This window comes from Zalophus californianus, chromosome 7 (genome assembly GCF_009762305.2).
Source record: "Zalophus californianus isolate mZalCal1 chromosome 7, mZalCal1.pri.v2, whole genome shotgun sequence".
NCBI lineage: Eukaryota > Metazoa > Chordata > Mammalia > Carnivora > Otariidae > Zalophus > Zalophus californianus.
In genome coordinates, this window is record NC_045601.1 from 16034832 (window position 1) to 16056219 (window position 21388).

Here is a 21388-nt window from a genome sequence, read left to right on the forward strand (position 1 = left end):
CCCCATGTGTCTAGAGCTGTTTTGAGTGCCAAGGAGGCAGTGGGGAGCAAGAGACAAAGTCTAGCTATGCTGCAGCTGACATTCCGGTGAACAGACATAGAGAGGGATCGAATAAACAAGAAAATATCAGTCCGGGGTAAGCGCCGTAAGCAAATAAAGGCAGTGATATGATAGAGTGTGTCAGGGTGGGGGTGAGGATGGAGTGCCATTTTTTGACTAGGTAGTAAAGGAAAACCATTTTTGAAGTGGTCACATTTTACACTGAACCTGAGTCACAAGAAGAAGCCAATTCGTTTCTGAAAGGGTTAAACACTGAACAACCATTAAGATCCAGCAATGACACTCCTAGGTATATAACCAACAGAACTGAAAGCAGGGACTTGAACACATCTTTGAGCATTCATGTTCACTGCAGCATTATTCCCAGCACCCAAAGGTGGGACAACCAAGCGTCCACCAACAGGTGAATGGATAAACAAAATGTGGTCTGTAGAAATTACACAGCCAAAACCAAGGGAATGAACAACATGGACAGACATTGAAAATATTATGCATAGTGGAATAAGCCAGATGGAGAAGGACAAACATTGTATGATCCCACTTAGATGAACTACCAAATTCAGAGAGAGAGAAAGTGGAACAGTGGTTATCAGGGGCTGAGGGGGGATGAGGAGTTATTGTTTAATGGGTACACAGTTTTTCTTGGGGATGATGAAAGGTTTCGGGTATAGACATTGGAGATGGTATAACCTCCATAAGCCTTGTGAACATATTTAACACCATGGACTGCACACTCATAAATGGTTAAAATGTCATGATACGTATATTTTACCCCAATACAATAAATAAAGTAGTAACGTGTGTTGGGGGGAGAAGTCAATTCTGATCAAAGCAGGCACTGATTCTTTGTATGGCTTTCACTGGTTGGTCTGAACTGCACTGATTTGTATTTGTTTGTAAAAACTAGGTTTGTTGAGTGAAAACCAAAATTACAATGGCAGGAAATCAGCAAGAAGGACGTAGGTTTCATTAATAATTCATGTGGCTTCAAACAACAAGCTGCCCACCGTGACAGCGTACAGCCAATTTACTAAACGCATTATATAGCACTGACAAAAATGATGACAAGAATTCTGCATTTTGGGACTGAGAGCATCTGTAAGATGAAAAATGTTAACCTTTTCTTTCACACACGAAGCACCAGCCGGCCTGCCCACCTTGCCCACGTGTTGTTCCCTGACTCAGCTGGTCCCCCTCTCCATACAACATGCCCTCTCTCCCGCACACACTCAACACTAACCCACTCAAGTGCACAAACATCACGCGTCAAACGCATCAAAGCCTTGATGATTTTAAGGTCCAAGCAGAGTCTATACAGAGAAAGGAACACTTTTCGAAACTCTCACTAGCTAGTATTTATTCCCAAGACCTGTGGCACAGTCTTATGTGCGGGATACGCAATCTTGGCATAAGATGGGTATGATGTTTGTGTTGGAAATTCAGCTGCTGTTATTTAGCAAAGAGAACACAAACAAGCCAGAAAGAAAAAAATTAAAAAGGCTGGCAGGATCCACTCGAAGCACGGGCATTGGAAGCCCGCGTGTGCATTTAGTGGGGTCCTGGCAGAGCGGGGCGCCTCACAGCCCAGCGGGCTTCGGATGTTCATGGCGGGGGGAGGCATGTGGTTGTGTCAGGGCTATGGAAGAGGCATGAAAATTAAATTCCTACACACAACATAGATACCAGAAAGGAACCCTAAGTTAGTGATGCTTAATTCCCGGCCTCTCAATGACAGAGCTAAAGGTGGAATGCGGAATGCACATATTCATTCCAGGAATAGTTTCTGAGGGCCAATTTTGTGGCAGGTCCCACGCAAGCTGGGCAGGGATGCAAAGATGAACAAGACGTCAGTCTCTGCTCGGAGGCGTTGACTTGCACAGGGGAGATAAGGAAGGTGCAAGGGAGTGTGGGTCTGAAGGGGGCCTTGGGCACTACTGTGCTGCCCGGGTCTTGAGGAACACCCAGGGTGCGCCTAGCGGCCTCCTGAACAATAATAGCGGTTCAGGTTCTGGGCGGTACAAGGTACTCCGTCATGGGCAGGGCCACTGTTTTGGTTTAGGTGGAAGATCTGTCATGATTCCCTGCAAGGTTGTCGGGGCAGTGCTGGGAACCAGTAATTGATGTCACCTCACTGAGGGTGACTGAGGCTTGTGGGACCTTGGCTAACGGCCTGGAGGCGGATGAACCAATGAGACAGGGGGAAGGGAAGGCTGGGGTTGGGACGGTGCTCAGAGAGGCAGGGGCTCATGCTCTTCTAGGAACCACAAAATGACTCGATGGCTACTGTTCCTTCTTTTTATGTTAATTGTTTCTGGAATAGTCTACGGGCTCTGGTCCCACATTGTTGCCAGGCAGTGAGGACTTATATAAGCTACTGATAGTCTGATAGGAGGCACAGGATGAAAGAACCACCAGTAACATTTCTTACAGAGACAGAAAGGGTGGCCATTACATAAATATACACCATCCATACAGTCTGAGAGGAGGTGTTCAGCCCCATGCCGTCCCCGAGTGTCCCCCTCCAGTTATCAAATCATATAAGGACCTAACCTCATCACAAGGGTTACACTATTTCTAGGTCAAATCTCATACTGCCTTAAAAAAAAAAGGAAAAAGACCCTACATTAAATGTCCTAAATTCACATGATAAAAAGTTCCATTTTTTTATATTAATTCATGAGCGTGAGAGCCAAACTACTTAGCAAACGTCATTCTAAACTCCTCCGATCCAGGTTGCCTGTCTACACGAATAACATTTTCTTCACTTTCATGCCATAAACAATCATATAATTCTAGTATTTATCTGGAACAACTTTTTAAAAGTTGTCACTTCCAGGGGCACCTGGCTGCCTTCAGCTCAGGTCACGATCCTGGGGTCCTGGGATCATCCACATCGGGCTCCCTGCTCAGTGGGAGTATGCTTCTCCCTCTCCCTCTGCTCCTCCCCCTACTGGTCCTCTCTCTCTCTCTCTCTCTCTCTAATAAATAAATAAATAAATAAAATCTTTAAAAAAATTTAAAAAAAGATAAAAGTTGCCACTTCCATTATTTAAAAAAGTCAGTAGGCTTCCCAATAAAATGCTGATAATGTTCATAACCATTACTACAATTGATGTATGTCTGTTAATAATAAATTGTGGTTCATCTACAAAGGAATATTCTAGATCCATTTAAAATTACCATCACAACAAAGAGCCAACTAAATGGAACATGCTACTTAAAAATGAAGCCGGTAGGCTCTAAAACCTATGGACCTAAATGAAACATTTTTTTGAGTTTCCAAAATGATGTTACTCTCCTTCAGTTTGGGAGACCCACACTCAGAAAACTCCATTATGCAACTATTCCCACTGTGGCATCTATTGATGGCTTGGGCAGCACCGGCGAGTTTGCAAAGCACTCTGTGCTACAGGAGAGCCACGCAAGGCAGATGCTGGTAATTATTACTCCATTTTACAGATGAGAAAACAGAGTAGGTCGTTCATTAAAAGCTGCACAGCTCATACATGGTGGAGCTAAGACTCAGTCTCTGGTCTCTGTCTCTCCACCTCACCGTTTGCGGGAAAACACTAAGCTCTTAATGAACTGGTTAAGTGGATTCTCAGAAGGGAAGCTTCAGGACGGGGTGGACCCGGGCTGTGTCCGGGAGAGTCTAGGCCAGGAGACGGGGTGGGGACGGTGGGAGGACAGAGGGAAGGACGAGGTTAGGCCCAGCTGCCTGGAAAGCAGACAGGGAGGAAAAGCCCCTGGGGCCACACCGCGGTGATGCCTCCGGCCAAGTTTTGTGGTGGCCCTTGGGCCCCACACAGGATCTTATCAACACACTGGGGGCTTCTGAGCAAAGAGGTGACAAAACAACATCTCTGTGTTATAAACCTACTGAACTGGGAGATGGCAGTGCTCACAAGAACTTCTATTACAAGGTAACTGCAATCCATCAGGCATCTGATAAAAAAAAGGTTCTGGAAGTGGGCAGAAAGGAGGAAGGCGAGTGGGCAGGTCTGAGGAGAACAGACAGAAGGTCAGGGACCCAGACCACCTCCTAACCCTCCCGAGACGCTCGGAGCATCGTCACGCGCTCCCAGCCACGGAGGAGAAAACTAAGTCATCCTCCTTGGACGCGTGTCAGGGCGAGTGAAGGGGACAGAACCAAGCAGGGCAGCTGGGGCAAGATGGGGAGTGACGTCGCCTCCACAACAGGAGGCAAGGCTGAGGGGAGGGCTGTGCTTGCAGCCCGTGGGGGGATTCCGGATCCCAGTCTGGGAGCCTGAGGGGAAGAAATGAAACCGGGTGCTTGGAAAAGTGATGAATAAATGTCATCCCGACCCGCAGCCAGCACCCACCTCTCTGCCATGTGATGGTGGAGGGGTCGATGTCGAGACGGGCGAATTTACCCATTTCCTCTTCCGTCAGTGCATTTGGATCTGTCTTATTTATTCCCAGTTTCTAACGATGAGGGGGGGAAAACGTGAGGAAGAGAAAGCAAAATGTAACCCAAATTATCCCTCTTATTTTATTTCTTCCATGACTGGAAAGTCTTTTTAAAACTACACTGAACTAAAAACAAAACAACAACAATAAAAAACACCCAAACTACACTGAACTTTGAGTAAATTGTAGATTAGGCCAATTCCTAAACAGATGCCCCAATATCCCCGAAATGGAGGGCACGGATATTTGCAATATACCCTAAAATGACATGAAAATGAGGCGTGGTTGCTAGGACACAGAGACTCTCGGGACTGTGCTACGTGGCCACACGCTCTACTCAGAAGGGACATCGACTGCTGTTCACATAATTGATGTTCCAGCTCATTAGCTCTTCTTTCAAATACAAATACCAATAACTCAGGTCAAGTTGATACCTATTTTTTTTTTAAACAAGTTATCTCTAATTCACTGTGGGAAAAAAAAAGCATTAAAACTCTCAGTGCATCTCTTTCTGTAAAGGAAACATTCTAAGAAAGTTCATAATGAGGTGTAAGAAAGTAACCTGAAAATACAAACGCCAACAGAAATGACGTATGTTGTGGCTGCTGGGGTGGGTATATTGTACAGTATTCTCAAACAGACCAAACGTGGTTCAGGAAGAAGCAGGGGTGAGTCTTTAAAATCAATGATCACTCACCGGTGGCTGCTGCTTATACCATTAAAGTTAGTTTTTAGTCTCTGAAAAGAGCCAGGGGGGAGTCAATGTGATAAGTAGAACAGCAACAAACAGAACTAGGAAATGATAATATGGGTGAGAATTAAGACCGCTTCTACTAGGACAACCTCTGCATCTTCCCGCAATAAAACCTCACAGAGATACATTTTCAGAGGCTAGATCTTACTTCCTCGAAAACAAAGAAAATTCATGAAAGAGAAGAACTCTCAGAAATTTGATTGAGTACCCGTTGACTAGGGTATCCTAGATCTGCAAAGCAGTCCTCTCAGTTTATAAGTGAAGGAACTAAGACCTCTAAAGGGGAACTAATTTGTCCACCTGCTCTTTGGCATCGGCAGGTCTGAGGCTTTGGGTTCTCTTCTCTCCGTTACATTGTTCTGTCTCTAGAGTGTAACTCCCCAAAGAGTGTCTGAAAACCCAAATCAAATCACGTTCAAAATTGCTGGCTTTGATCATTTTTCTGATTTGCCTCTAGGATTATTTTCTTGTTGAAGAGCCACTAACTGCAAACTTACTTTCAGCCGAGCAAGCTGAATGCTTGAAAACTCTCGGACACCATTCACTGAAGGAACAAGTCGATTATACAGCGCCTAAAAACACAAAACAAAAATAAAACACCACATAAGCTTAAGAGCCAACTATGAACTTGGATAATTCACAGGATATGACAAAGTTCATCACATTTATAACCAAACTGTTTAGATTAGAGACCCTATTAAAATTCTTGGCTAATATAAGCAATGTAGCCTTAAGTTCTGTCGTTTTTAATAAATCTGACTAGATCTGAAATAAGGAACATTGCAAAAGACTTTGCATAAATATAAATATTTCTTTATCTACATAGCCTCACAACCATCAAATTAATATCTATCTTTGGCTTCCAAAACTCACAAGGGATTACTTTCATTGGAGGAAGTCAGGACCCTTGTAAATAGGCCAGAAAGTCCCACTTTTATCCATGGCCTACGTCTCTGAGGAATTAGCATCTGTACTCTATCCCCATCAGGTGTGTGTTTACATCAGCTGCATGCACCTGCAGCCCAAAAAGGGGGTCTAATCTCTTTCACAGCACATCTAGAATGGCTACCCGTAACATTACAGGCTTAAAAAGGTATCTTTCCAATCCCCTTAGTACAGAGCAGAGACTAGACCTTTGGACAGAATGAAGAGAACTGGTCTACCAACTGCCTTTAAAACTGAAGTCCCGTCTCAAAGAATATTTGCCTTAAAACGTACAACATAATTCACCCAACAACGTGGCAGGGGTCATAAACTCATTTGAGAATCTGACCACAAGTATGGATCTTCTCCCCAAGAAATAAGGACATAGAGAGTTCACAAAATGTTTAATACAATTTCAGACAGTTTACAGACTCTAAAGCTTTCCCATGAACTTCTTAAGAATCCGGAAATCCCAGGCTAAGATGTCCAGATGGGCCAACAAGGAAACTTTCTCACCTTATCGGTTTGAGTGTTTTCATGTAAAATCCTTGTGTCAATAGCGGCGGCCAGCAGGTTATTGGCAGCGGTGATGGCGTGGATGTCCCCGGTCAAGTGAAGGTTGAACTATAAATGACATGAAAACATCCTTCTACTTGTCTCCGACAAGCACAGAAACAAGGGGTTTCTGAACAAATAAACTATTGCACTAATTACACATACCCTTATAATGAGCTAAGTCCACAAAACAGCCTACATCAAAAAATCAATGTCAGAGTTTTCCACTTGACACCAGAGAACTTTTTTTTTTTTTTAAGATTTTATTTATTTATTTGACAGAGAGAGACACAGCGAGAGAGGGAACACAAGCAGGGGGAGTGGGAGAGGGAGAAGCAGGCTTCCCGCTGAGCGGAAGCCCGATGGCGGGGCTCGATCCCAGGACCCCGGGATCATGACTTGAGCCGAAGGCAGACACTTAACGACTGAGCCACCCCGGCGCCCCAACACCAGAGAACTCTTAAGCGGACTGGCTCACCACAGATTCTTTCGTCTTTTGTTCCTGGGTTAAGGGTGAGACATTCTGATGGCCTTAATGATCCCCATATAAAGTATGTTGTGGCCCTTGTTTTCATGCATTGTTTTTATGATTTAGAAAATAGAGTCATGTCAGATATACTTTAAAATGAGGCAGGGAGTAAAACAAACAGTAACAATAGAATAATATAAAATATGACAGAAGTAAAAAAACATGTATCACCCTCGAGACTCTATTCAGTTATTTTCCTTCCAGTCTCAGGTGCATGCATGTTTCTTATTTGTAGACTCAGAATACTTATAATACATTTGGTAACTTTTTGTTTTAGAACTTATTACTACATATTTTAATGTAATAATCTTGTTTTATAGTTCATAGGGTCTGTATAATAGAGTTATAGTTCATAGGGTCTGTATAATAGAGTTGATGTACCAAAAGTTTTCAGTCTCCTATGTCCAGACATTTAAATTGCTACCAAATTTTCACTTTTGCAAAGAAGGCTACAATTACAAAGAATACATGCAAATAATATTTTTAAATTAGTTGCTAATAAGCCATATATTTCCAGCAGTGTGGTTAAAAGATCTTGATAATACCACCAAAATTGCTTTTTGAAAGAATTGAAGTACCACCCCCAAAACACCAGCTGATTAGTTAAAACCTCATTTTATAAAATAAAGTATACGATCAGTAGAAAATATGAAAAATTACATATGTATATTTTATAAAATTGTCATTTTTTTTAAAGATTTTATTTATTTGACAGAGAGAGACAAAGCGAGAGAAGGAACACAAGCAGGGGGAGTGGGAGAGGGAGAAGCAGGCTTCCCGCTGAGCAGGGAGCCCGATGTGGGGCTCGAACCCAAGATCCTGGGATCATGACCTGAGCCGAAGGCAGACGCTTAACGACTGAGCCACCCAGGCGCCCCTAAAATTTGTCATTTTTAATATCAAGATCATAACACCATAACAGTTTACACCTTGGCTTTTTTTTTTTTCTTAAGTAGGTTCCACACCTAGTATGAGCCCAAGACAGGGCTCGAACTCACAACCATGAGATCAAGACCTGAGCTGAGATGAAGAGTCAGTCACTCAATAGACTGAGCCACCCAGGTGCCCCTACACCTTAACTTTTATACTTAGTGTTAATATTACTAGCAACTTTACATCATTAAATAGTCTTCAAAATATAGTTAATATGATATCCTATTGTTAGACATTTAAGATGGTCTCCCTGTTTGTTTTTTTTTTTTAATGCTACAAGCTGTGTGAAAATAGCTTAAAATTAAATCTTTGCACACACAGCCAGTTTTTGCTTAGGATAAACTAAGAATGGATTTATTTGGGCCAGAAGGTATGATACTGTTTTAAGGCACCTGATACATATTTTTACTTGCCTTCCAGGAGAGCTTTACCAACATCTGCTTCCCAGCAGTGTATAAAAGTATATTTCAATCTCTCGCTGCTAAAATTTAGTATTATTATTATCAAAAAAAAATCCAACTCTGTCAATTTGGTAAGTCAAATACCTGGTAGTAGTTTTAATGTAGATTAATTTGATTATTAGTGAAAATAAACAGTCATTGGCTCGTTAATATTTCTTTTCTGATGTTTCTATTGAATCCTTCCCTCACGTTACAACTGGCTTGTTTTTCTTTCCTGCTGCCTATTTGATATGCACTGGGGTGTCCATTGGCCCCAAACAGGCTTCTCTTCTTCTGACCACAAACCCCTTTGCCCCTGCATCTCCAGCCACATGGCCATTACCACCCCCATCCTCCATTTCTTAACCAACTGAGCCACCCAGGCGTCCTAAAGATTTTGTTTTTTTATTATTTATTTGAGGGACAGAGAGTGAGAGAGCATGAGAGGGAGAAGGGCCAGAGGGACAAGCAGACTCCCTGCTGACCCCATCCTCCATATTTGATCCTTTTTTTTTTTTAATAGGCTCCATGACCAGTGTGGAGCCAATGGGGGGCTTGAACTCATGACCCCGAGATCAAGACCTGAGCCAAGATCAAGAGTTGTACGATTAGCTGATTAAGCCACGCAGCCGTTCTGCCCCCCCTCCCCCATTTCAATAAATGGAGTTGCTCAGCCCACTATCTTGGACGTCCCCCCTCTTCCTCACTCCCCACATCTAATTCTGCAAACCCAGCAAACATGTCTTACAGCACTACCATCCTTTCTCTGTCCTCAATGCCACCACCCTGGGCCACACCACCATCTTTCCCCTGGGCCTCCTTACTAGACTCTTAGCATCTGCTCTGGACTCCTAGCAGTCTATTCTCTGCACTTTAGTCAGCCCTCTTCTTATAAAACTCAGTTTATATCAATATTATTACTTTGCCAAGATCCCTTCCATGGCAGACCATGATATTCAAATAATACCCAGGCTCTTGGCCATGAACTTCGTAGCCTGAAAGAGCTGGTCCCCGTCCATTTCTATACCTCACTCCCTCCACCCCTGCTGGCCCATGGACACACGCTGTTGGCCTCTCGTTCCCTGAAGAGACCAAACCCCTTCCTGCCTCAGTGCTGTCCACCGAGCAGGTGCCACTGCCTGGGATACTTCCCCCACATTCTGCACAACCCTGGCTCCTTCTCACCCTTTAAGTCTTAGTATTTTCACCTTCAATTCCTCAACCCATCTGGAAATTATTCAAACATCTTCCTATGATTATTTATTAAAGTTCTTTTGGTACACATTGTCTATTCATGCAGTCGGTCAACAAATGTGGTCTGAGTGCCGGGCATTGTGCTCAGAGCTGGGGATAGGGAGATGAAGAAGATACGGGAGGTCTTGGAACTCAAGGAACAAACTGCCTGATTGTTTCTGGCTTACTTAACGATCATAAGGCAGTTACAACTATCATATGCCTCAAGTTTGCCCCAAGTCTGAGCCATGCAGCTGATGCCATATGACAGCAGGACACCAATGCCCTTTGAATATCTGCGCAGAAATTCTCGAGCCATTCCCCTGGGCATGTTCCTTGTATTCCATATCCCCAACCTGGCCTCCTGGCTCTGGGTCTTCCTGGCTTGTGAATATTACTCACCCCCTCTCAGATGGGAGGCTCGGGGCTATCTTTTCAGCAATGCCCTGCACTATTCTTTCTCACCCCACCCCCAATACTTGAAAAGTGTCCAGATTTTCCCTGTAGCTTCCCTGACACTCAGGCCTTCATAGGTAAACACCTTTCCTATTCACTCAACGAAACCAACAAACATTTCCTAGTGAGCCTCTATTGTGCGCTGGGCGCTGGGCTGAGTGCTGGGTCTATGGCCACTAACCCACCATGGCCTACGGAACTGGATGAGAGCGACAGAATATGAGGGGATCTGGGGGGTAGAACAAAACCTAGAGAAGGACAGGCACGGACAGGGAGGGCAGAACGGGAAGGGAAGAATGCTCCAGGCTTGGAATCCAGAGATGATGAAGTGGGGAGAGAGAGGGTGGCCCGTGGGAACCTGAGACAGGGAGGCTGGAGCAGCATGTGAGGACCTGCCTTGCTACACTGCACAGACAGTGATGGAGTAACTACTGAAATACACTCAACAGGAAAGCAACCGGCTCAGACTTGGGTTTTGGGAAGATTTCTTGGGACCAGAACTAAGAGGCCAGTGCAGAGAGCAGAGGTGATGAGACCTGGACAGCTGGTCAGATGTAGGGGATAAGGGGGTGGTTATGTGGGAGTTGGAGTTCTTGCAGAAAGAAGAATGGACACCTTTGGCCCTTTTGCCCATTTTTTCTTAGGAACTATTTTGTTTTTTATAAAGATTTTTTTTTTTTAATTTATTCATTTGAGAGAGACAGAAAGAAAGAGCACAAGCAGGGGGAACCTCAGAGGGAGAGGGAGAAGCAGGCTCCCTGGTGAGCAGGGAGCCCAATGTGGGGCTCGATCCCAGGACCCTGGGATCAGGACCTGAGCCGAAGGCAGACGCTTAATTAACCATCTGAGCCACCCAGGCGCCCCTCTTCAGAACTATTCTGGAGTCTCACTTTGCCCAAGGGAGGAGTCCAAGTCCCCCTGAATTGGGCAGTATAACTGACGGCTGACAAGGAGATACGTCTCCACTCTCTTTACCCAGAAGCCTTGGAGCCATGTGGGGTTTGGGATTCAGAATTTTTGGTAATTTAGAAACATAGTGTGATATACCTCTAATTTTTTAATAATACACCCCAAGCAGGGTCTAGGTCGGCATCTATTAATCAAATCTGCGGCAAAATACATGAATATTTATGCCAAATGCCATAGACATAAATAGCTCATAAGAGTAAATGTCAGGTTTTGCCACTGTAAGTCATGCAAATGTTTTTGGTTTTCAGAGCCTTTAGGATTCTGGGATTGAGGATAAAGGACTGTGGGCCTGGGCTTATGGCGCCCAGAAAAAAGGGTCCAGGAAGGAAAAACAATGACACATGACATGTTTTTCGCTGAGATCTTACCTCCTCCATGGGGATGACCTGGGCATATCCGCCACCCGCAGCGCCTCCTGAACAATAGAGCAGGTACCATTTGAAATCATTCACCAAGTACAGCTACACAGGATGAACGGCGTCCTAGGGACACAGCTCCCCAAACCCAGCAGGAAGGCCTGCACCCCCAAGATGAAACAACAGGTAGTAAAAAATATTAACTGGCTTTCAAAGCAGAATAAAAGGGGAAGAAAGTCCCGACTTTGTCCAACTATGCAATGGAAGGACTTCAGTTTCTTGGTTTAAAAAAAAAAAGGTAAAAATAATATAGCAAATATGAGATTATTTTGTTCATTTATTGTCAGATCTATGCAGCTCCATGTTATCTAAATTGCACATGCTTGAAGTACCAAAAAACTTTGTTCGAAAAAATCCATCTGGTGAACTCAGACTAACACATTATAAAATTCAGTCAATTGACTTTAGATAATAGTATGTAAGGTTTGGTATGCTGACTATTGCTCAAAATAGTACAGTTACTACATTAAAAAGATTTTGCTTTCTTTAAACAAGAGTGATACCTTCCGCATCCTGTCATTTTTACAGTGTGCCATGTTCTTTATATGCTCTCTCATTTGGTCCTCACAACCCAGTAAGCCAGATACTATAAACCATTTTGCACAATCACAGATGTGGCTCAGAGAGGTGACAACTGGCTAATGGTCACACCAGCGGTAAACGACACATCCATGAATTAAACCACAGCCTTCCTGCTCCGAGTTTAGTGCTCAATCCGCCGCATAATGTACGACATCCTATGAGTTATCAGTACTTAATGAGCTAGGGCTTATTAACAGCTGTGACAGTAACATAAATATTATTCTGTTAAAACCCACAAAGTGCCAAGAACAAATAGTAATCGCAGCAACAAATGCTATTGTAATGTGAGCTGAAGGATGACCTCACGCTAAATCAGCGGAGGAGTAGTGAGCGTGAAGGTGACGGATGTGCGCCCAGCACAGCCAGGCAGAAATTTCACCACATCTCTGGCCACGGCCAGTCAGTTTCCAGAGTTCGGCAGGCCTGACAGCAGCTTTGACAGGATGAGCCCTCGGGCCCAACTGAAAGGCTCTCTAACTGTTTGGAGGAAAAGGCCTTTCTCTGTGGCAGGGATGATAAAACACCAATATGAATGGCAGAATTGCAAAATGGCTTGGCAAAGAAGGTCCTGATGAGCTTGAAGGCTTCTGCCCAAGGCTGGAGTGGTGAGCACAGGCCCAGCGACTGCTCCAGGGAACCAGGGAAATGGGCTTCCTGGGGGGCTCAGCTGAACGCCCCGCACTGCAGCCCCGTCTGCGGGGGGGAACACCTTGGGGTGACCACCACGTACTGAGTGTGTGTGTCGGGGGGTGCCCGTGGGGATGAAATGTACCAGTTCTTCCGACAAGTTTTAACTCCCTGTTGATAATGTTCTTTCACAGCTTTTCTCTGCCCCAAATTTTGCCCTGAAAAATGTACTAGTTGTTAAATCACATACCTTTAACTCCAAAAGTTGGTCCTTGAGAAGGCTGCCTGAGACAGGCAAAGGAGTTGATGTTCAGGTGTGCGGTCATTGCTTGTACGAGCCCAACTGTCACTGTGCTTTTCCCTTCCCCGAGAGGGGTGGGTGTGATCCTGGTTTGGGGAGAGGGAAAAGTGAATTTCATAATATTTCCTGAACAACCTATGCAAAATCAACCTAAGGTACCAGAACCAAATCAGAGGATACTGGAAGAGAACACATCATCCCAAAATTCACTTAAGTGTTTCAATTTTCATGGACCTTTACAGTCTACCCACATGACACAGGCCATGCTTACGCTGAAGCCAAGATACAGACCATCTTCAGCAAGAGACCAAAAAAGAAAAGTTATTCAGCAGTGATAACATTCTCAGCTTCAAGAAATGCCATAGAATTATCCATCAAATGGTTTAAATAATCAAGACAATGTTGTGTCTCATTCTCTCTTCTAGGGCCATTTACTGGGAGCCCAATGTGGGCACAAGGCCTACTCAATGATCCATGGCCAGACTCTCAGGATTGGAAGGCATCCTGTCGTCCCCACTCTTCCATCTCTTTTTAGATATTAGTGTTCAGGGCTTGTCTTTGCCATGTTCCAACACAGTGATGGAGGCTCATTACCTCTAGGGTAGCCCATTCATTTCCAGATAGTTTTTACAGTTAGAGAGTTTTTTTGTGCCAAAGAAGAGATGTTTGCTTTCCAGCAGCTCCTATCTCCTGGAGTCAGACATACTCAACTCCATTCCTTCTCATCCAACAGCCCCTCAAATATTGGGAAAGAATTAGCCCAACACTCCTCAGCACACTAAGGAGAGCAGAACTACTCTGGAGGAGCTTGTTGACCACAACACTCTACAAAACCAAACATCACACCACAGTTACCCCATCACAGCATCAAGTAAGAGGACAAGCGTGTATTACACTCCCAAGTCAGGACCCATAAAACTGTTCCTTAGCATACTCTAACCAGTGTTCCAAGATTTAAAAACCATCCTTGTGGCTTACAACTTGGTCTCAGTGAGTTAGATGGCGCGAGTCAGGCTGTCCAGGATGCTCCATCACAACAAAGCTGATAATCAGAGTTTTTTAACCTACGAAACCTAGTGATATGACCACAATGAAGTAAGGCCCTTAGATATATCATCCCATCCCCGACTACCTCAGACACACCATGGCAATACAATCAATCCTTCTTTTATTAAACACTTATTAAGCACTACTATGTGCCAGGCCACTAGATCCTAGGGATGCAAGTCCAAGTTGGACTGCATCACTGCCCTCCCAGAGCTTACAGCAGATGGGAGATGTGGACAGATCCACTGGCAATTAAAAAGAAAGTGATAAACACATAGGACAGAAACTTGGCAAAGAGACTGTGTTACGAGAGCACGTGGCGGGAGGATCTGATGAGATTGGGAGCATTGGAGCAAGTCTTCAGAGAGAAAGTAACACCGAAGCTGAGACCTGGCAAATGAATAAACGTTAGCCAGATAAAATTGAGGGTGGGTTTGGGGTAGTTAGTATGTGAAGCTCTGTGCTTTACACTTATTGGGTTCTTTTTTATCCTCATTTGATTGATGAGGAAACAGGAATGAGAAGGTTCAGTAACCCCCCCCGGGGCCACACAACAGTAAGCAGTAGAGCTGGACATCAAAACCAGGCAAGCCACCGGACTTCCCCAGGTCACTTCTATGGAAACAGAAGAAATTCCAGGTTACTTCTATGGATAGAAATTGTTTAACTGCTGTTAACCACTAATTAGCAATTTAAAGCATGGCAACAGGAAAGATCCCTCAGTGAGAGTAAACACAGTACAAAGAGGGGTAAGGACAGAACTGTCCAGAACATGTTCTCTTAAGGAACAGTCAGAAGAAAGCAAAAGGAAACTCAGAAGGAGCAGAAGAGAGAAATCTTGAGGGTGAGGCAGGGGTGTGACAGGGGAGTCTCTGAAGGGAACCACGGAAGTACGCACAGAATCACGTGACGCAGAGATGCCTGAGGCCAGGTGAGGGCCCGGCAGCCATCACTGCACGTAGCGACAAGGCTCGTGGTAGGGAGCTGGTTGCGCCAACCCAAACCTCAAAACTCCTCAAGCCACACAACACTTGGTCATCATGAAGTCAGTTACAAGTGAGTGTTTACACTTTGAGTAAACTTTCTATTTTCTTAGTACAACAAGAAAAAAAGCAGTTGGTCAGCCACAGGCATCAGAATCTTATGATAGCCTGAAAAAAAATGTGGTATCAAAGTTAGGGTAGATTAAGTACCGTACTGACCATTTACTGTTTGCAAAGGAATAGGTGGTTTGCTTCAGTGTGTCACATGAAGAATTACATTTTCATTCCCAAGGATGTGCTAACACAGCTGCTGGAGAAGGCCCAAAGCAGACACACCCAGAAGTGACCTCCTCAAAACTTCAGCTAACCATCCAATTCTTAATTAGAAACACAGGACCGCTTAGCTTCCTGCCAACTAATACAATTCAGAAAAATCAAAAAGCAGGAAGTATTTATTGGGAGCAATAAAAGGAGAGCTACAATAAAAATTTTATTTTACCTCATTCCTATACTTGATTGCAGACTTAGGTTTAATTGTTGTCCCACTATCCTTAACTCTGACTCCAAATTATCAAGTTGATTCAGAAAACAATGAGCACCATGTTAACCTAATTTCTTTTTTCTATAAGAGCTTAGAGTTTATGGAGTGGGAAGTGTGGTTTTTGTTCATTCTCTTCCTCAACATCTCCCTGCAGTTTTATCTGCTCCTCTCTATATCCCACAGCATTTATTGTGTATTTATTATGTAAATTTTCTGAGGGTATCATTACGAGCCTCCTGACACGGATGTCCTGCCTACCAGCCTACAAGCTTGCTGAGGTCAAGGACTATGCGCATTCTCATTGCGTTTCTGTCACCTGTCCAGGCACACGTGAACAAAGAACGCTTGACAAAGCAATGATGTCTTTTCTAAGACAAATACGTTTACTGTCGACTACAGTAACAATGTATTGAAGTACTCTGTGACAGTTTAGACACATACTAAAAGAAGTTTACCATTTACTCCAAGGTCAAAAAGATTGCTTATGCAGATTGTAGTGGTAAAACTGTGCATGGTTCTCAAAATCTAGACTCGAGAACAGTATTATTGTCATGAGCCATGGGTCTAACCAGGAGCTCCAAAACTACACACTCAAGCAGCGTGTGAATATATATCACTCATCCCAGGTATCTTCCTGACTGGGAAGTTTTTAAAGGCTTTTATGCCTGACAACAAACTGTATAGTCCACTGGCTTGTGTTTCCCATTGCACGTGACTGATGTGAGCAGTTCAAAGGCCCCGTCAGTAGTGGTTTCTTCTGAATACCTTTGTTTTATTTTGCAAGTTGTGCATGTAGCAAAAAACTCAACAGATTTTTAAATAGTTACCCAAGGCAGAAAAGCAAAATCTTAAAAAAAGTCAGTAAAGGTTATTTTTACACTTACCAAAAGGAATATTAAAAGAAAAAAAAAATCGAATGAGGTATTTGGCATGCTACACATGAAAGAAAGTGATGTGAATGATTTTAATTACTCTTTAATGTGAAATTCAGTCTGTTCACAGACAAATTTGGGCTTCTTTGTGAACTGCTCTGTCTGAGCAATTCAGAGAAGTTCTACAAACTTCTGCACAGGGATCGGTGAAGGGCCAACGGAGCCCGAGCCTACACACATCCAATGCCCTACAACTGCACTCCGAGGCAAGTTCTCAAACAAATTCCTTTTCATTAGTGTAACTGGGAAAACATGTAAAACTCAAGAGCCCCTAAGATTCTTTTGGCATATTTCCCTGAACAAGTCCCAATACTTTTCATTTTGTCAGGCAAAGCAAATACAGTGATGTATAGGTGTAAATACCACGCAATGTGTAGCTGATGGAATACAGATGATTCTGACGGAATGAGAAATTCTGAAGTTTGAAGAATAGCTTTTAAAACGAATTAATCTGTGCTGCATTTGGGTTATTAACAGAAGATTTTTTAAAATCCCATTGTTTTATATTTTATTTCTACTGTTGACACATTTAAATCACATTTATGTGTAAGTTCAAATGTACAACCACAAATATATTATTTAGGTTTCTTGAAGAATTACTTGAGTTTCTGAATTCTGCTAAAGCATGGGGAAAGACTCATGTTACAGTATTCAGAAATAAAAGCAGGACACCAAATGGTATTTATAGCATGATCTCAACGTGTAAAAAGGATAGATATACAGAGAAAATCCTGGAAGGAAATATAAAATTTTTTTAACATTTCCAAGTCATGAGAGATTTCGTTTTCTCCTTTTTGCTTTTAACATGGTAATGTAATTTTTATACTGTAAGCCAGTATTATTTCCAGAATATAAAAAAAAAAATCTTGCAGGAAAAGGAAATAATTCTCCATTTAATGGAGGGGTCCTTTCTATTTCTGAAGAAGCAGGGACAGCATGTGTAATGGTTTGACAATTGTCACTTTCCATAACTGATGTGACCAAAAGTAAAACTATGGAGGGGGGTCTTTATTGCAAATGAACTTTTCATTTTAGATTATAAATAAAATGACTGTCTGGTGTTTTAAACTGATCTCAAATATCCAGCTATTAAAAAGTTAGATTAAAAAGGCAGCTTACACACTTAAAAAATGCATTTGTTGTTTGTGTGGTTTACACAGCGTGGTATCTACTTTCTAAAATCCTTCAGGCTTTCCTGCAGACGCAGGTACGTCTCAAATTCCTACCCTCACAGCTTTTTTTCCTGATGCAGTTGAAAGGAACACAATTTAATTTTTGTTCCTTCATAGATCTTTGTTTTAAAAGGAACATACACCACAATTTCAGAAAAAGAACTGTTTATCTCTTGGGGTTAAATGTGTACTTGAAAATTGAGGTTTCACTTCATTTCTATCCACAAAACGACAACCTGGCTTCTTCAGCTCAGATGCACATACCAATGCCAGCAAAGAGATAGGGCGGGGCAAGAAGCAACGTTCTACTGGGCATGGGCCGACACACAGCCATAATCCTGGGAAACCAGGCTAGCTGTCACTCTCCAGCATGCGGACAGCCCTTGACGGTAGGACTTCAAGTTAAGAATCCGATAACAATACCATCAGAGCTTTTGTTTCAGAAATATCACTTCTGTGTTCCCAGCTAAGGGCAGGGCCATGTATAGATTTGTTTTTATTTCCAGTATTAACAAGTGCCCAAAAGAGTAAGTCACAGCCACTCCATATGAAAAATTACTGCTTGATTCTTCCTTGGTATACGGAGAGCCCATCCTCCTGAGTTTTCCTTAAATCTTCTCATCTTAAGCACGGGGAGAAAACCAACAAATCCACCTACCAAAATCACTCAGAGCCTGGAAAAAGGGGAGCAAATTTGTGGATAAAATACTAAATTTACTTTTGAAGTTCTGAATGTCCCAGAGTTTATTTCTGAAAGTAAACTTGTATCAAGCACATTCCAGAAAAGCAACACTGATTCCATGTGTGCTCCATACGCTGGGACCCAGGGGTCCCCCAACCCACTCCCCAAGTCAGCTGGCTCCTTTCACGGATCTGGCCCCGGGGGTGCCTGTAGGTGAGGCCAACCTTTCCTCTCAACATGGAGCTTTCTTGCAGCTCAGTTACGGAGACATTAGGGGTGGGGCCCTAGCTTGGAAAGGACCCTGGTAGGACTGGGAGTCCAACTGTAGTGAGCCTGAAAGCCCGAGGGCGACTTAAGCCACAGGCAAGGTATAAATTCCTTAAAACCACAGGCACTGAGTGACTCTGAGAGCCCTAGCTGTCTATCCTTCCAAGAGAGTGACAGAGGAGCTGGAGAAAGAGAAGGGAGAAGGGGAGGGAAAGAAATATGAGGAAATTATTTGGCCATTAAGGAGGTGAAATTATGGATTGTAGTTTTATCTTTATTTTAAATAGTTTTAAAACATTGAATTTAAAACCTCTAGGGATTTTTCCTAAGGAGGTCATTAGGCAAGTATACAAGTGAGCAGGGCGCCTGGGTGGCTCAGTCGGTTGGGCGACTGCCTTCGGCTCAGGTCATGATCCTGGGGTCCCGGGATCGAGTCCCGCATCGGGCTCCCTGCTCGGCAGGGGGTCTGCTTCTCCCTCGGACCCTCTTCCCTCTCGTGCTCTCTATCTCTCATTCTCTCTCTCTCAAATAAATAAATAAAATCTTTAAAAAAAAAAAAAAGTATACAAGTGAGCACATGCAGGGCTGTTGATTTTATCACCGTTTATAGTGGCCAAACATGGGAAGCAATTTGAGTGCCCATCAACAGAGAGTTGGCTAAATAAATTGTGGCACATCCTTACGATATTTTCAAATCATTTTCTGGCCTGAATATCCTTGAAGAATTGGAAGCATGCTGACCTGTCGGCCACTGAGCCACCCAGGGCTTCACGGTGCTGAGAAGATGTGTGACATGGAATCCACCCGCATCCCAGGCATTTTTAGTGCCCCCTGACCCAGAATCTAGGATGGAAGCAGTGGAATGATACATAGTCATGCAAAATGATCGCCAGCTCTACACTGGCCCACACGGAGGGAGCTAGGTACCCGACACACTGCTGAATAATCACACTGTTTACAGAATAGCTCAGGGAAGATGAGCTCATTTATGAAAGATTCCCTGTGTCAAGATGATCTCAAAGGTTACCAGCTCCTTCCTCCAAGTGGTAGGATTTGGGATGTTTTACTTCTTTGTTGATACTTTTCTGCATTTTGGAATGGCTTTAGGAGGATGCATGACTTTATAACCGGAAAAAGAAACAAGGCGTTTACATTAATAATAAAATCTGGAAAAATAAAGTTAACCAAGAGAAGGGTCCAGTTGTAAGAGATGTCTCTGCCTGTTAACAAACAGGTTTTTGTGCCTTAAGCCTTGGCCTATATATCATCACTAAGTCACTACAATGAAATTTCAAGACAACAAAGGAATTTGTATGGTCTTCTGATGTTCCCTCAGGTCACATTGAAAAAATATTTTAAATCCCTTGTTTTCTATCATTTTTCAGCCCGTGAACATATTTCTTCTTTTAAAAAGAGGGAAAATAAACACTCCTTTTCACAAAAGCTCTGCATTTATCTTTTATAAAATGACCAACACAAATGAAAATGGCCCAACATTAATTTTAAAATGCAAGAAAAGAGAAATAATGAACTTTTATAATACAAATACATAAATAAACATTAAGGATATTTACAGGAAAATCACCTGTACATTTTCCATTAAGATGTTATTTCTGAGTAGAACACAAATACCCCCCTGCTCAGTTCAAAATATTGTACTTTTAACTCTTATTTTGATTTTTATCACAAAAAAACTAAATGAAAAATCCAAGACAGAACAAGGATAATCAAAACATAATATGAGAAACAAAAAAATAAAATACTGGATTGGCAACTCGTTACACTTTATATATTTTGTGGAGGAGACTAATTTGTTTTACACTGAAAATGAAAACTTACCTCATGTCAAATGAAGGAATGCCAAGTGAAATGGACAAAAATGTCAAGCTTGAGAAAACGACAGATGTGAGGGGTGTGATGACAGACAGAAACAGGGAAGAAAGTTTTATAAACATGCTTTCTTAGTAAAATAGATTTTAAAAGTAGTCTTACCCAGCTACTAAAACGTATTTTCCATCTGCTTGATCCTTTAACCTTTCCAACAGGGACAAACGTACTTTGGCTTTGCTTTTGCCATAGATTTCAATTTCATCTGCAAGCAATCCTATCTCCTTGGCAAGGACATCCACAGCTTTTGGAGTCTGTGCTCTTGAAATCTCAAGATCACTGTGGGGGAAAAACACATAAGAGGCGAGAGTCTCCTCAGCTTAGGTGGTCACCGCTAGAGTGAAAAGTCATACGCCACGCCAACAATTCACTCAAAGCAATTGCTTTGTGTTCCTCTCTCCCAAGCAGTATTAAGTACAACTGGTAATAATTAATGTGCATGAAAAAATGGTACATTTCTTTAGGGAAGCAACTCTTAAAAACTCATGAGGATCGTAGAACTCTGCCCAGGTACAAAGGTAACACCGATACTATAGAAGAGAATTGTATACTCCTTGTAGAGTACAGTGCTCTCTGTGGCTCATCACTGTCACCGCTAACCATGAATAGATGGGTCATTGCATAATGCTCTTACGAGGCTGCTGCATGTCTCTTGGCTCTTCAAAAA

General features: G+C 42.9%; 1 protein-coding gene across 3 annotated transcripts in view; it reads right to left on the reverse strand.

Annotated features, from left to right (window-relative positions):
* Positions 1 to 21388, reverse strand: part of MTHFD1L (methylenetetrahydrofolate dehydrogenase (NADP+ dependent) 1 like) — a 185675-nt gene that overhangs the window by 121760 nt on the left and 42527 nt on the right. For all 3 annotated transcript variants that reach the window (XM_027602569.2, XM_027602570.2, XM_027602571.2), the window contains exons 11-16: positions 20827 to 21000; positions 13160 to 13296; positions 11653 to 11699; positions 6686 to 6793; positions 5743 to 5817; positions 4404 to 4506 (exon numbers count right to left, since the gene is read on the reverse strand). In XM_027602569.2, coding sequence (XP_027458370.2) covers positions 4404 to 4506; positions 5743 to 5817; positions 6686 to 6793; positions 11653 to 11699; positions 13160 to 13296; positions 20827 to 21000 — 644 coding nt within the window. The remainder of the gene's footprint in view (positions 1 to 4403; positions 4507 to 5742; positions 5818 to 6685; positions 6794 to 11652; positions 11700 to 13159; positions 13297 to 20826; positions 21001 to 21388) is intronic.